The sequence below is a fragment of the Apodemus sylvaticus genome, chromosome 9, assembly GCF_947179515.1.
Source record: "Apodemus sylvaticus chromosome 9, mApoSyl1.1, whole genome shotgun sequence".
Classification (NCBI taxonomy): domain Eukaryota; kingdom Metazoa; phylum Chordata; class Mammalia; order Rodentia; family Muridae; genus Apodemus; species Apodemus sylvaticus.
The window spans coordinates 84,118,434-84,131,023 of NC_067480.1; the positions used below are offsets into that span (position 1 = coordinate 84,118,434).

General features: G+C 42.8%; 1 protein-coding gene across 1 annotated transcript in view; it reads right to left on the reverse strand.

Moving 5' to 3' along the window:
* Positions 1 to 945: 945 nt before the first annotated feature.
* The window catches only part of Adgrf1 (adhesion G protein-coupled receptor F1), a 33,386-nt gene continuing 21,741 nt past the window's right edge, over positions 946 to 12,590 (reverse strand). Inside the window, exons 11-14 of the mRNA XM_052193593.1 lie at positions 10,431 to 10,472; positions 9,049 to 9,108; positions 2,872 to 2,938; positions 946 to 1,019 (exon numbers count right to left, since the gene is read on the reverse strand). Coding sequence (XP_052049553.1) covers positions 946 to 1,019; positions 2,872 to 2,938; positions 9,049 to 9,108; positions 10,431 to 10,472 — 243 coding nt within the window. The remainder of the gene's footprint in view (positions 1,020 to 2,871; positions 2,939 to 9,048; positions 9,109 to 10,430; positions 10,473 to 12,590) is intronic.

Sequence of the window (12,590 nt, forward strand, 5' to 3'; positions counted from 1 at the left end):
CACTGAGCCATTGGGGGACAGCACATGCTTATTTCTTAAATTGAGTTTGAACCAACTGCAATATTCTGTCCTGTATCTACTTCATCTTTTTGCCTTTCAAAAACCCCATTGACAATAAATTCTACATATTAATTGCATATAATGTGCAACATGTTTTGATTAGTGCATACATTGCCAAGCCACCATTACTGTCAAGACACTGAATGTATATGTCACCTCCCGGGGGAATGTATATGCTCTTTCCTTATTCTGTGGAACTCACCACTCAACTCCACCCTAAAATGACTGACCTACTTTATTGTGAACCATCTTGTTTAACTAGGGTTCAGGCTGGACAGAATTATGCTGTGCTCCCTGAGGAGGGGGTTGGATTGTTTGGATAGATATTCTAGAAGGTGTATGGCACTATCTTATTGGTGTTTTTATTTTTCCTAATGGCTAGAGATACTGGGGTTGGGGGGTGAAGGAGGAGGTTCATTGACAAGTCTTCCTGTATAAACAATATGTGGTATTTCTTAGCTCACTCTGTAATTAATACCATTTCTATTTAATTTGGGAAAGGAGACAGAGAAGAACCACTGACGTCACCCACTGGGTTTTTAAAAAAGATTTATTTGGTGTATGAATGTTTTACCTGCATCCGTTGTCTATGCACCACATGTGTATGTTGTGCTCACGAAAGTCAGAAGAGGGCAGCAGACCCCCTGGGACAGATGGTTGAGATCCACCATGTGGGTGCTGGGAACTAAGTCCAGGTCTTCTGCAAGTGCAACAAGTGCTCTTAGCCACTGAGTCATCTCTCCTGCCCCAAAGGAACCAGTTTTATCCTCAGACTCCAACGTCGCAACGTCTCATCTGAGTCCGTGCATGTCCTCACTGCCTGCTGTATGGCTCTGAATAACATGTTGCTCAAAGAAAAATGGCCCTTGATTGTGACTCGTGGCTTTATTCGTTTGATAAAAACTGGGTTAATGTGATGTCACTGGACGAATCTCCAGTATGAGACAGTGCATACATGCCTGAAGGGGGGAAAGAAGATGAGGTAAGTCGTTGCTTCGAGTCTTGATTTTAGTATAAAATAAAATGACAAAACAACTATGGGATGTCTTTAACCCGGAGCTGGCTCTAGGTGATGTCCAAGGAAACCACAGACCATGCTTGGCTGAGAGGGACAGCCCTTCACAGGTACCACGGAAGCTTGTATCTACCAACCATCTCGTCTACCCCTGGAGCTGAGAAACACTGTTTTTCAGTTACTGCTGGGAGGTAAGATAACATAGATTTCACCTCAGTGCATGGTTTGCCAGAAAGAGCCCCAGAAGTTGTCTGTCTTCTTCTGACTGGGAACAAATGTCTAGAAAGGTGGAGCTCCAAGCACTGTCTGGTTGGTGTAGGTACAGTTTCTAACACTTGAACCATATTTGGAATTTAAGTATTCTTTGTCATTTTGAGAACCTTTTATATTGTTTTGAGAAATCCATCCAAGCATATAATGTATTTTGAGCATATCATCCCCATACTCGAACTCCAATTTGTCCTGGTCCTCCAGTTTTCCCTATCAATTTCATGTGCTCTGTTTTAAAACCTACTGAGTCCACTGGGTACTTTCAGTATGTGTGGGGGCTGATACGGTATAGGGCCATCTACTACTCATGGGTAGTTTTGAGATTTGAATGAGAAGGTCTCCCATAGGCCCTGGAATTTGAACACTTGGTCCCTCAGCTGGTAGTGCTGTGTTGGGAGGATTAGGTGTGGGCTGGTGAGAGGAAGTGTCACTGGAGGTGGGCTTTGATAGTTTCAAGACTCAAACCATGTCTAGTCACCATCTCTGTTTCCCAATCATGGTTCAAAATATGAGTCTTTAGCATCCGGTTCTACTACCTGCTGGCTTCTCTCTAACATTATGGACTCTAACTCTCTGGAAACGTAAACCCAAATAAACTCTTTCTTCTGTAAGTTGCCTTGGTCATGATATCTTGTCACAGACATGTCAGGAACCACATCTCTAAGAAAAGCTGACTCTTCCTTCCAGTCATTACTGACTAATAGTTCTTAAGCTAGGGATGAGAGATCATGAACACTTTCCCTGTCTGTGTTGGAAGTTTTACTTCATTGATTTTTGTGCAGGTCTTATGTATGCAGTAACAGCCACTATGCGTTTATGTGTGAACATCCCCACCATGTCCAGCAAACACTGTTTTGTGATAGATATCCACTTTACCTGATTCTTACAATCTTTCTGTCCTGCCTCCCATGATGATGATCCCTGAACTTTGAGAGGAGAAGGTATCATTTAGATGTCTCAATCAGAACTGAGTACTCCACAGCGTTAATTTAAAAAGTTTTGTAAGGATATAAAATGAATGTAAAATGGGACTAGAGCTATTAAGTGTGGCCACAACTTAACTGGATCACAATTTGTTTCTTCTACTTCTTTCTTCGTGTTCTGCCCTTCTTCAGCATGGAGTACTGCAGCTCCATGATGTTTACATTTCCAGTAGCCATCAATATGTGAATGCAGGAGGGGACAGCACTTTCTCAATGTCGTCAAGTGTCACACCTCCCTCCCCCAGGTTAGTTTAGAAAATAATAGCTGTTCATCAGTGAGCATAAGCCCACCATCCCAGAGCGTGTGTGTGTGTGTGTGTGTGTGTGTGTGTGTGTCTGTCTGTCTGTCTGTGTGTGTGTGCCTGTGTGTCTATAAACAACAAATCCTCAGCATTGCTTTATCAGCCCTGAGAACAATCCAGAGGAGCTCAGATGCACAGTCAGCTGGTTCTGTCATCTTTTAATAATTATTATTGGATTCTCTTCATATCCATAATCTCCCATCTTACCTTTTTGACATTCTTTGGCTGTATTGTAACTCACCTCTGTGCTGTAGTATGTTGAAAGGCCTTAAGCATTTAGGCTTGGTAACTATATCTGAAGAGTTTGGCTGCACAAAAGAACACCAAAATAGTTTATGTTAGGTAGCTGGTTGGGAATCAGCAGACTTGAAGGTCACTGAGGCTTGGCCCCTTGTTTATAATCAGTTCAGGAACCCGCTTCCTGTATTCCTGCTAGCGCAGTAATTTAAGGAATCACAATTAAGAAGGGGAAAAAGGCATTACAATCTTTATTAGTCTTCCCCTACCCCCAAGACAGGGAGTTTCTGTGGGTAGATTTGACTGTCCTAGAACTCACTCTGTAGACCAGGCTGGCCTCGAACTTACAGAGATCCACCTGGCTCTTCATCCTGCATGCTGGGATTAAAGGTATGTGCCACCAATGCCCAGCCAAAATTTTATACATACATATATATATGAATGAGAGAGAGAGAGATGAAACCAAGTGGAAAAGTGGAGGTAGCTTTATTGTAGTTCTTCAAAGGATGATATTTCCCCTTAGGAAAGCACAGGTATTTTTATAGACTTATTTCAATCTTTTTTGACTCTTTTGAATCTGCTTGATTGCACGATTTTGGTGTTTGGTGGTGGTGTTTTAGTAGGGTTTGGTTTTTGAAACAGGGTCTCACCTCAGCTCTGGCTAGCCTGGAACACACCGAGATTGTCCTGCTTCTGCCTCTGGAGTGCTGGCATAGCATTCAGAACATGCCGTGCCATGCCCAGCTGCTGCGTGATCACAGTAGAATTGTAGTTGTGTCTCTGACTGTGGGTGAAATCGTGACTTTATGGAAAATGAGAATAACAGCTGGGCTTATCAGTCACTTTGTAATCTTTCTATTTACCTTTTACAATTCTTGGATAAGAAAAGTATCAGCTGGAAATGTTGTGTAACATTACAAAGCCTGCCTTAGCATAAAGGCAGGCACAGTGGTCCCTTTGGCTGTCATATGATTAGCCCTCCATTATGGTCTCTCTGGCCATTGTCTACTCTTACCCTGTTAGAGTATTTCCTTCAACAATGGTCTCTCTGTCTACTGTCCACCCTCACCCCACAAGAGCGTGGTCCTCCACAGTGAACTCTCCTGCCATTCACCACTCTTCTGCTTGAGGGTGTCTTGTATTATCCCTTGATAAAGTCTGCCTGTCTCCAACATTTCATCCCGTGACACTCAGTGTCACTAACAACCTTTTATTCCATGTTCATAATCTGTGAGTCTCTTTTAAGAACATAGAATACTTGCACATTTATTCCTTTTGTTAAAATATGCCTGGGTTTATTTCCAAATGAATTTGGTGTTTCTGTATCTTTACAACTTCCAGCAACCAACTGGAAAGTGGCTTTGAGGGAAACACTATCCCTTTTCATGGCCATGTTTACACTTCCTTAATGTATACATATGCTACTAGAAGAACTAAACAAAATAATATTCATTGTAAAAAAAAAATTAGGCCCTGGTACAGCATTGCCTTACTTTTGTACAACTAGCATTTCATGAATAATCAATTGCAAGTTGGTATAAAGATTATTATAGAAACTGAATCATGGAGCAGGAGAGATGGTGCAGCAGATGAAAACACTTGCTGCTCTTCTGGAGGAACTGGGTTCAGTTCCCAGCACCTACAAGTTGGCTCATCCTGATCTGTAACTGCTCACTTCTGGTCTTTGTAAGCACCAGGCACCATACAGGGTGTATACATGCGGTCCAAACATTCATACACGTGCAATAAAAATAAAGAACTATTTTTTAAAAAATGAATTGAAACTGAAGCTGGGCATGGTGTCACATGCCTTTAGTTCTAGCACTTGAGAAGCAAAGGCAAGTGGGTCTATGTGAGTTCAAGACCAGCTTGGTCTACAAAGCAAGTTTCAGGTCAGCCAGTGCTACATAAAGGAACCCTATCTCCAAAGATAGATAGATAGATAGATAGATAGATAGATAGATAGATAGATAGAACAGGCAAATAGATTGAACTTAGTCATTAAACTGAAATAAGATGGTTCAAGCAAAGAATAAGCAATTATTAGGAAATGTGTTAAGATACTTGACATTCTTTTCTAATTGCTAATACTTATTCATTCATATCTAGAGTTTGGTTTTTTCTAGACCGTGTTCAGGTGTTAGGAATATTAGAAGAAACAATTCCCATTCCCGTTCCCATTCTCATTCCTCATGACATAGAAGCTAAACCAAGGAAGACACAGATATAGCAACGACGATCTCCCAAGCAACCCATGCAGGGTTGGGGTAGACAGTCCTTGCTGAACATACTGCTTCCTCCTCCATCCCTTCTACCATAGCTTATGTGTTCAATGTCCTTTCACAGATCCCTGCCTCATCACCCCTTTGCCCTCACTGAACTCTCGGCATCATGACTCTAACCTCTATCTGTTGCTCAAGTTCCCTTAGTCTGTCTCATCATGTGTCATGAAAACAGGCCACTCTTGCCATATTTATTTTGATTATGAGCCTGTCTCCTGGGGACTCTTCTTGAATCCTTAATTCATTCACACGATTTTAACAAGTCCGCAGCTCTTGGTTTTGTTTTTGTAACTTCTCCCCTTCCGTTCTCATGTTCTTCTCACTGATAAGTTCCTGGATAGGAACACTGGTCTTACCTCGTCTTGTCTTCAGTTATGTATGCATGTATGTGGCAGTGCATACGTGCACAAGCATGAAATGTTCACAGAGCCAGCCAATACACTGAACAACCTGGAGTTGGAGTTGGAGACATCCGAGAACCACCATTGTGGGAGCTGGGAACTAAATTGGCTTCCCTATAAGAACAGTAGGCAATCTTCACCCCTATTTTTCCAACCCCTGTCTCCTCTTTACTTTCTAATAATCAATTCATAATCTGGGTACTTGGGTTTTTTTCCATTCAGATTTCCTCAGCAAATGGAGAGAAAGAGAGGGAAGAAGGGAGGAAGAGAGGAAGGAAAGGAAGGAGAGACTGACAGAGGCAGAGACAGAGACAGAGACGAGATAGCTACAGTTTTGGTTGGTTTTGATTATTGGCTTGACATCTAGAATCCCCAGGGAAGAGTCTCAACGAAGAGTTGTCTTCCTTAGGCTGACACAAAGGGATGTCTGTGTGGGATAATCTTCATTATGGTAATTGATGTGGCATCACTCACTAGTCAGTTCGTTATTCTCAACTGTGCAGGGGAAGGTGAGCTGAGCACAAGGTTATGTGAATGCATTCCCTCCCTCCCTCCCTTTCTGTCTCTCTCCATCTCTCTGTATCTTGCTCTGACTTTGTCTTTCTCTGTCTCTGTCATCTCTGTCTCTGTTTCTTCTGTCTCTCTGTCTCTCTGTCTCCTCCCCAACTCAGACTTCTGCCATCTTGATTTCAATGTAACAAATGACCTGGAAAGCGAGAGCCAAGCTAGCCTTTTCTTCTCTGAGTTGCCCTTTCCCTTAATATTTTAATCACAGCAATGGGAAGCAAAACTAGGACAATCATTTAACCAGACGACCAAAAAAAAAAAAAATCTAATGTTTACCGCCTGGTTTGAATTAAAATGGGGAGGGGCTGTGGATGCAGAAGAAACAGGCCTTAGGTGGGTATCGCTGTTCAGTGACCTTCTTCACATCAGACGAGGACTAACATGACACATCAGAAACAGGAAGAAATGCTGCCAGGCACTTGAGCCTTTGCTTCTGTTTTGTTTCCTTTAGGGAAGTGTTTTCTGTCTTTGGTTTTCAATGAGGAAAACCCCCGCCGCCTTCCTGCTCTAAAGGGCAGGGAGTGCTCGGCCCCATTTCTTTCACTGATGTGTGAGCTCTTCTGTAACTTCCTCCTTTCCCTGAGACTACACAATGACTTTAGTTTCACACCTTCTGGTCCCAAAGATTTGAGTTCAAGACATAATATTAAAACCACAGAATGTAAAAACTTCTCTGAGCCGCCATGGAACGTTCCTAAGACCTACAGCCAATGTGATACAAGTCAAAGTACAATGACCAAGATGGGCTACTCTTCCTTACATTCATGGCAACATTTTCCACTATGACATGAAGACCAAGAAAGCCCTATGATGATTTCCTCACTGACTTGTGCTTTGTTTCATTTTATGTATATGCATGGGCATGCCACATATGTATGGATGCTCACAAAGTCCAAAAGAGTATGTAGGACCTCCTGGGGCTGGGGTTACAGATGGTTATGAGGTGCCTAAGTTGGCTGCCGAGGACTGAACTTGGGACCTTGGGAAAAACAGCAAGTGCTCTGAAACACCTCCCCAGCTCATTCTTTTGTTTTTATTGCTTTTGTTTCATTTTATATTGCCCAAAATAGACCAAATCTCTTAAGTTTCAAGATCCAGCCTTAAACTCCTGATCTTCTTGCCTACACTGCCCTAAACACTAGAATTTCAATTGCTATTGTACCTACTGTTCTATTGCTGTAAAGAAACCAAGGCAAGTTTTATAAGGGAGAGCATTTAATTGGGGGATCGCTTATAGTTTTAGAGGGTTTGTACATGTTCATTATGACAGGGCACAGACAAGCATGATGCTAGAGAAATAGCTGAGAGCTGTATCCTGATCCACAGGCAGAGATAGATAGATAGATAGATAGACAGACAGACAGACAAAGCCATGAGATTTTGAAGCCTATACCCCGCGGCACACCTCCTCCAACAAGGCCCCACCTCCCAATCCTTCTAATCCATTCAAAGAGTCCCACCCCCCAGTGACTAAGCTTCCAAACACACGAACCTCTGAGGACATTCTTATTCAAACCCCCAAACTTCATTTTATTTTAAAACCTACTGTTTCTGTGTGTGTGGTGTGCTATAGCACACTGCCCTCGTGGCCACTTTTGGAGAAAGAATGAAACAGAAACACCCCCTGTACTGGCTGGCTTCGTGTGTCAACTTGACACAGGCTGGAGTTATCACAGAGAAAGGAGCTTCAGTTGGGGAACTTCCTCCATGAGATCCAGCTGTAAGGCATTTTCTCAATTAGTGATCAAGGGGGTGGGTCCCTTGTGGGTGGTACCATCCCTAGGCTGGTATTCTTGGGTTCTATAAGAGAGCAGGCTGAGCAAGCCAGGGGAAGCAAGACAGTAAAACCATCCCTCCATGGCCTCTGCATCAGCTCCTGCTTCCTGACCTGCTTGAGTTCCAGTCCTGACTTTCTTTAGTGATGAATTGAACCATGGAAGTGTAAGCTGAATAAACACTTTCCTCCCCAACTTGCTTCGTGGTCATGATGTTTGTGCATCCTGACTAAGACCCCCCAACCACACCCCAACTCCATCCTGTCTATGCAGATTCCTCCGGTCTGGAATACAGACCCAAACGCTGAGACTATCAGGGACCAAAACAAATAGTGTTGTTCCACCTCATCTACTCACAACAAACAAGGCAGGAAAGTTGGGGTGGGAGATAAGCAGATGTGGGAAGAGAAAAGGGTTCCCCTGCCCTGCTGGCTGAGAAGCAAAGACTCTTCTGAATAAAGTTATGGATGACATTTACAGGTCCTATGTATACTAAGGATTCCTTTAACTTTTTCAACCTCTGTTTTTATCTCACCTAAATAGGACACCTCATACACCATCTTACCATGTTATTTAATGAAAAGAAAAAGAAAATCTAGCCTAATTTTTAATTTTTTAATATAACTCCAAAGTCACAAAAATTGTACACATACCTATTGCTAAGACACCACAATGTGACTCACTTGAGAAGCTGCCCTACTGTGTGGAACTATCCTCTTCTAGCTCCCCCTCCCCCTTTCTTAAAGCCTGTGCTTAAATCTGCATTAAGATGTTTTCTTACTAAACTCCAATCCTGCCTCATACTGACTTGTCTTGAGGTTCTTTTCTGCTTTCTGTGTTGGGAACTTCAGCAAAATATACAGCAGAAGCTGTTTCTGAACGCAATGGCCTGCTTCCAGCGATAGGTGGCAGCACAGAGCTGTATCACCAGCAAGCCTGACACCGCATCACAGATGTTCTGGACTTCAAGTGCACATATGCATTGCCCAGGCCCTGTGTGCTCTGTAGTTCCTTCTTTGGCTATCAACCCGGGCCAGGAACCAAGTAATGATGGTGGGAAACAAGGACCCTCCATAAACGAGCTTGCCACAGATGACATACAGGGACAAAATACAAAACTAGTACTTCATGCATCAGGGTCGACGGTCATTATTACCTTTGATGTTTGCTTCCATGAGCTTAATGGAGTCAACTTGTTGGACAGAAGTTGCCGCAGCTGTCAGGGGCATAGAGAAGGTGGTAGAGAGAGAAAAATGATCAGGTATCAACATTCTAAGGAGAAGGACCCTTGGAAATGGTTGCTTAGCAACATCACTCCTAGTCCATTGGCATCCATATCTAATAGACTGTTCTCTCTTCCTAGAAGCAAAGCTAGAACTGAACAGGAAACAATGGTATCAAACAAATGTAGTAATCCGTGAGCATCTAGCAACAATTGCTGGAGTAAAGTTTATCGGTGAAGGAACAGGTTTCCGAACCATGTGTCTGATAGGAACATGGTGAACATGAAAGTGGTGTTAATATATGGCAAATGAGTTAGCAATAAAATCTTTTCTATTTTTAATATTTATTTATTTATTTATTTATTCACTTATGTTCTGTGTGTGAGTGTTTTCTCTTCTACATGTATGTCTATACACCATGTGTGTGACTGGTGCCTATAAAAATCAACAGAGGCATTTGGTCCCCTGGCATGGGAGCTACAGATGATTGTAAGTCACCATGTGTCTACTGGGAGCCAAACCCAGAGCCCTGACAAGAGAATCCAGCCCTAAAACTGAAATCTTTGTCTTCTTGCTAAAACACCAATTACTACCTTTATCTCTTGACATAATTACTTGCTGCTTGGGAGGAAACATGGAACATGGTTCTTTGCAACTTTTTTTTCTATTTATCTCTCAGTAAAACTAATAGTCTTTCATTGGGGATTTTATTTAACATGAGAAAACTACTTAGCATCCACTAGCCTGGATATGTGAGGATCATATTCTTTCTGTGTATTTTAAATAAATGGGCAAAGGAATTCAAAGCACGAAATAGAATTCATTCCCTTGGAAAGCAAATTAGAAAGAAATTTTGCTTGCTTGTCTGCCTGCCTCCCTGCCTCCCTGCCTCCCTGCCTCCCTGCCTCCCTGCCTCCCTGCCTCCCTGCCTCCCTGCCTCCCTGCCTCCCTGCCTCCCTGCCTGCCTCCCTGCCTCCCTGCCTCCCTGCCTGCCTGCCTGCTTGCTTGCTTGCTTGCTTGCTTTTGAGACACAGCCTGAGAATTCTAGCTGGTCTGGAACTCTCTGTGTACTACAAGATGGCCTGGAATTCGTAATCCTCCTTCCTCAGTCTTCTGATGCTGTGATGTTCACTTCACTTGTGTTTACATCAAGATGGCTTCATCAGCAGGGATTACTAAGTTTCCTTCTGAACAAGTCTGCCTTTTGTCAAATGTTAATACCTAATTACCCATTGTGTATATAGCAAAGGCCTTGGAACTAAAGGGGACGTCTTTATGCTTGCATTGCGGAAGGGAGAACTCAATATTCACATACCTTGTTATCCAGGAGAATTCCAAAACAGAGGATGAAAAATCCCTTTGACAAGAACCAAAAGCAAAGAATAAATTGCATATATATTGGATTGTGGTTTTTTCCCAGACAAATCATCTATATACTATATGATACAATTCTATCACAATGTTATGACACCTAATGCTCTAATGTTGATCACACACATACACACACACACCACCCCCAACACCCCACCCACTACACCCCACCTTTGGGAGGTAAGTCCTCATTCTATAACCCAGACTAGCCTGAGACTTGTTAATAGGCCAGGCTGACCTCAAACTCTCGATTCTCCTGCTTCTGTCCCATGAATGCTGGGGTGATAGGCATGTACTATATGCTCAACTTGAACTTATTTTCCTGCTGGACTATAGACTTCTAGAAGACAAGAACAGTGTGAACTCAGCAGTGCCTGGCACATCACAAAGTGCTCACAGATTGTATTTCATGAATGTGTTAATAAGCAAATAACTGAAAAATGTTGTAAACTTGTGTAGAACTTCATCCTCTGCTTTGGCTCCATCCAAAGCCCCACAGAGCACCCAATGGCTGTGGTACCTTAGCCTTTCTTTCAACCAGGTATTTAATAAGCATCCACCATGCACCTGAGATGACAGCAGATACTGAGGTTCAGCATCCAATAGTGGGAGGAAGAAGGTGGACTCCACAAGTAACCTTCTATTCAAGTGTGTCTCTTGGAAAATGTTGGCTAAGGCAAATAGCATGTTACTCACAAGCCTGCTGTCCCTAGAGCTCTCAAGACTTGTCTCCATTGGTGCATGGTCCCCGTGATGACATTTCTATTACCGCCTATCCATTTACTACTGTAGCTTAAAATGTCTTTAAGAAATTCTAAGCCTTTACTAAGTATGAGGCACTGTGCTAAATTATGTCTTATAATCCTCAAATATTGCTCCAGAAGCATTACTGTGATCACCGCTCTTCAGCTGGGAGAACTGATGGATGGAGAGATTAAGCACACAATTGGTATTTGAGAAAAACACACTTGACTTAAGAACCCAAAAGTGAGACTACCGTTTCCAAGACTCATTGCCCAGGTGGTCTGGCCTTATCAGCAATAAACCATGATGGATTGTACAGAGCCATATTGTGGTGTCATGCCACAAGGTAGGAACTTGACATTGGCCAAGGATAATCCCTGGCTTCGGGCAAGAATCTGATGTTAGGACATAATTGGGAAGTAGGTTATAGCAGGAATTTTTATCCTAGGGTGGAGAAGCTCAGAGTGAAGGTTAAGTTCTTTGTTTCTCCAGGTCTAGGAATTTCTGAATTAAGCAGGTAACACCCAGCTGCCTGAGCAGACGAGCCAAGGACTGGAACTCAGTCCGGAGTCTGGGGGAAGGGGCTTGCCCAAACTGTTAAAGGGTCTGATCTCGATTAAAGTTGGGGTCTCGAATCTTCCTGGCCTTGTTCTTTTCACCCCTTCCCCATCTATCCCTCAGCTTCTATTGCAGCAACCCAGTTCATAGTAGCTGCAGGCAGCTACGGAATACAACAATGGATGGAAGACGTCTTCCAGATACATCAAAACCTAAGGATAAGCTTTTCCATGTATTCTGAACATCTTCTGATCACCAAATATAAAAGCCACCCTTAATACTAAGGATCAGCAAGGTGTGTGTGTGTGTGTAGAGTAAATTGTGAGTCTTTGGGTTTTTTCAAATACATATCTGTTTCAGCTCCTCTGCTATTGGAGAGAAAAGAGCCATGGACCTTATATACATTAATGTGCATGGTTGTGTTCCAAGAAACTGTTGTTTACAAAGTCTGGCTGTTGGTGTCAGGTTGCCAGGCCCGTTTATTAAATTCCAGGGACTTGCTTTGTATCAGTCAAGGTCAGCAAGTACTCTTGAGTTATTTCTCTGCCACTGCTTTGTCAGAGATTTGTACAAAAGAATGTGGATTGAGTCAACCACAAGAGAGATAAATGCCAGTTATATGAACGCTGATAGATGTGAGCTCTGAAGTGGGTCACCGGGAATGTCTAGAATTCTCTTTCAGGGGAAAATGGATGGATGTGTCTTCTCACTGTCTCAATGTACTTTGTGTTATAGACTTGGAGCCAAGGTGATGAGGCCATCTTCATCCACCAACCCTAGTTCTCGATACTTACTCCTATAC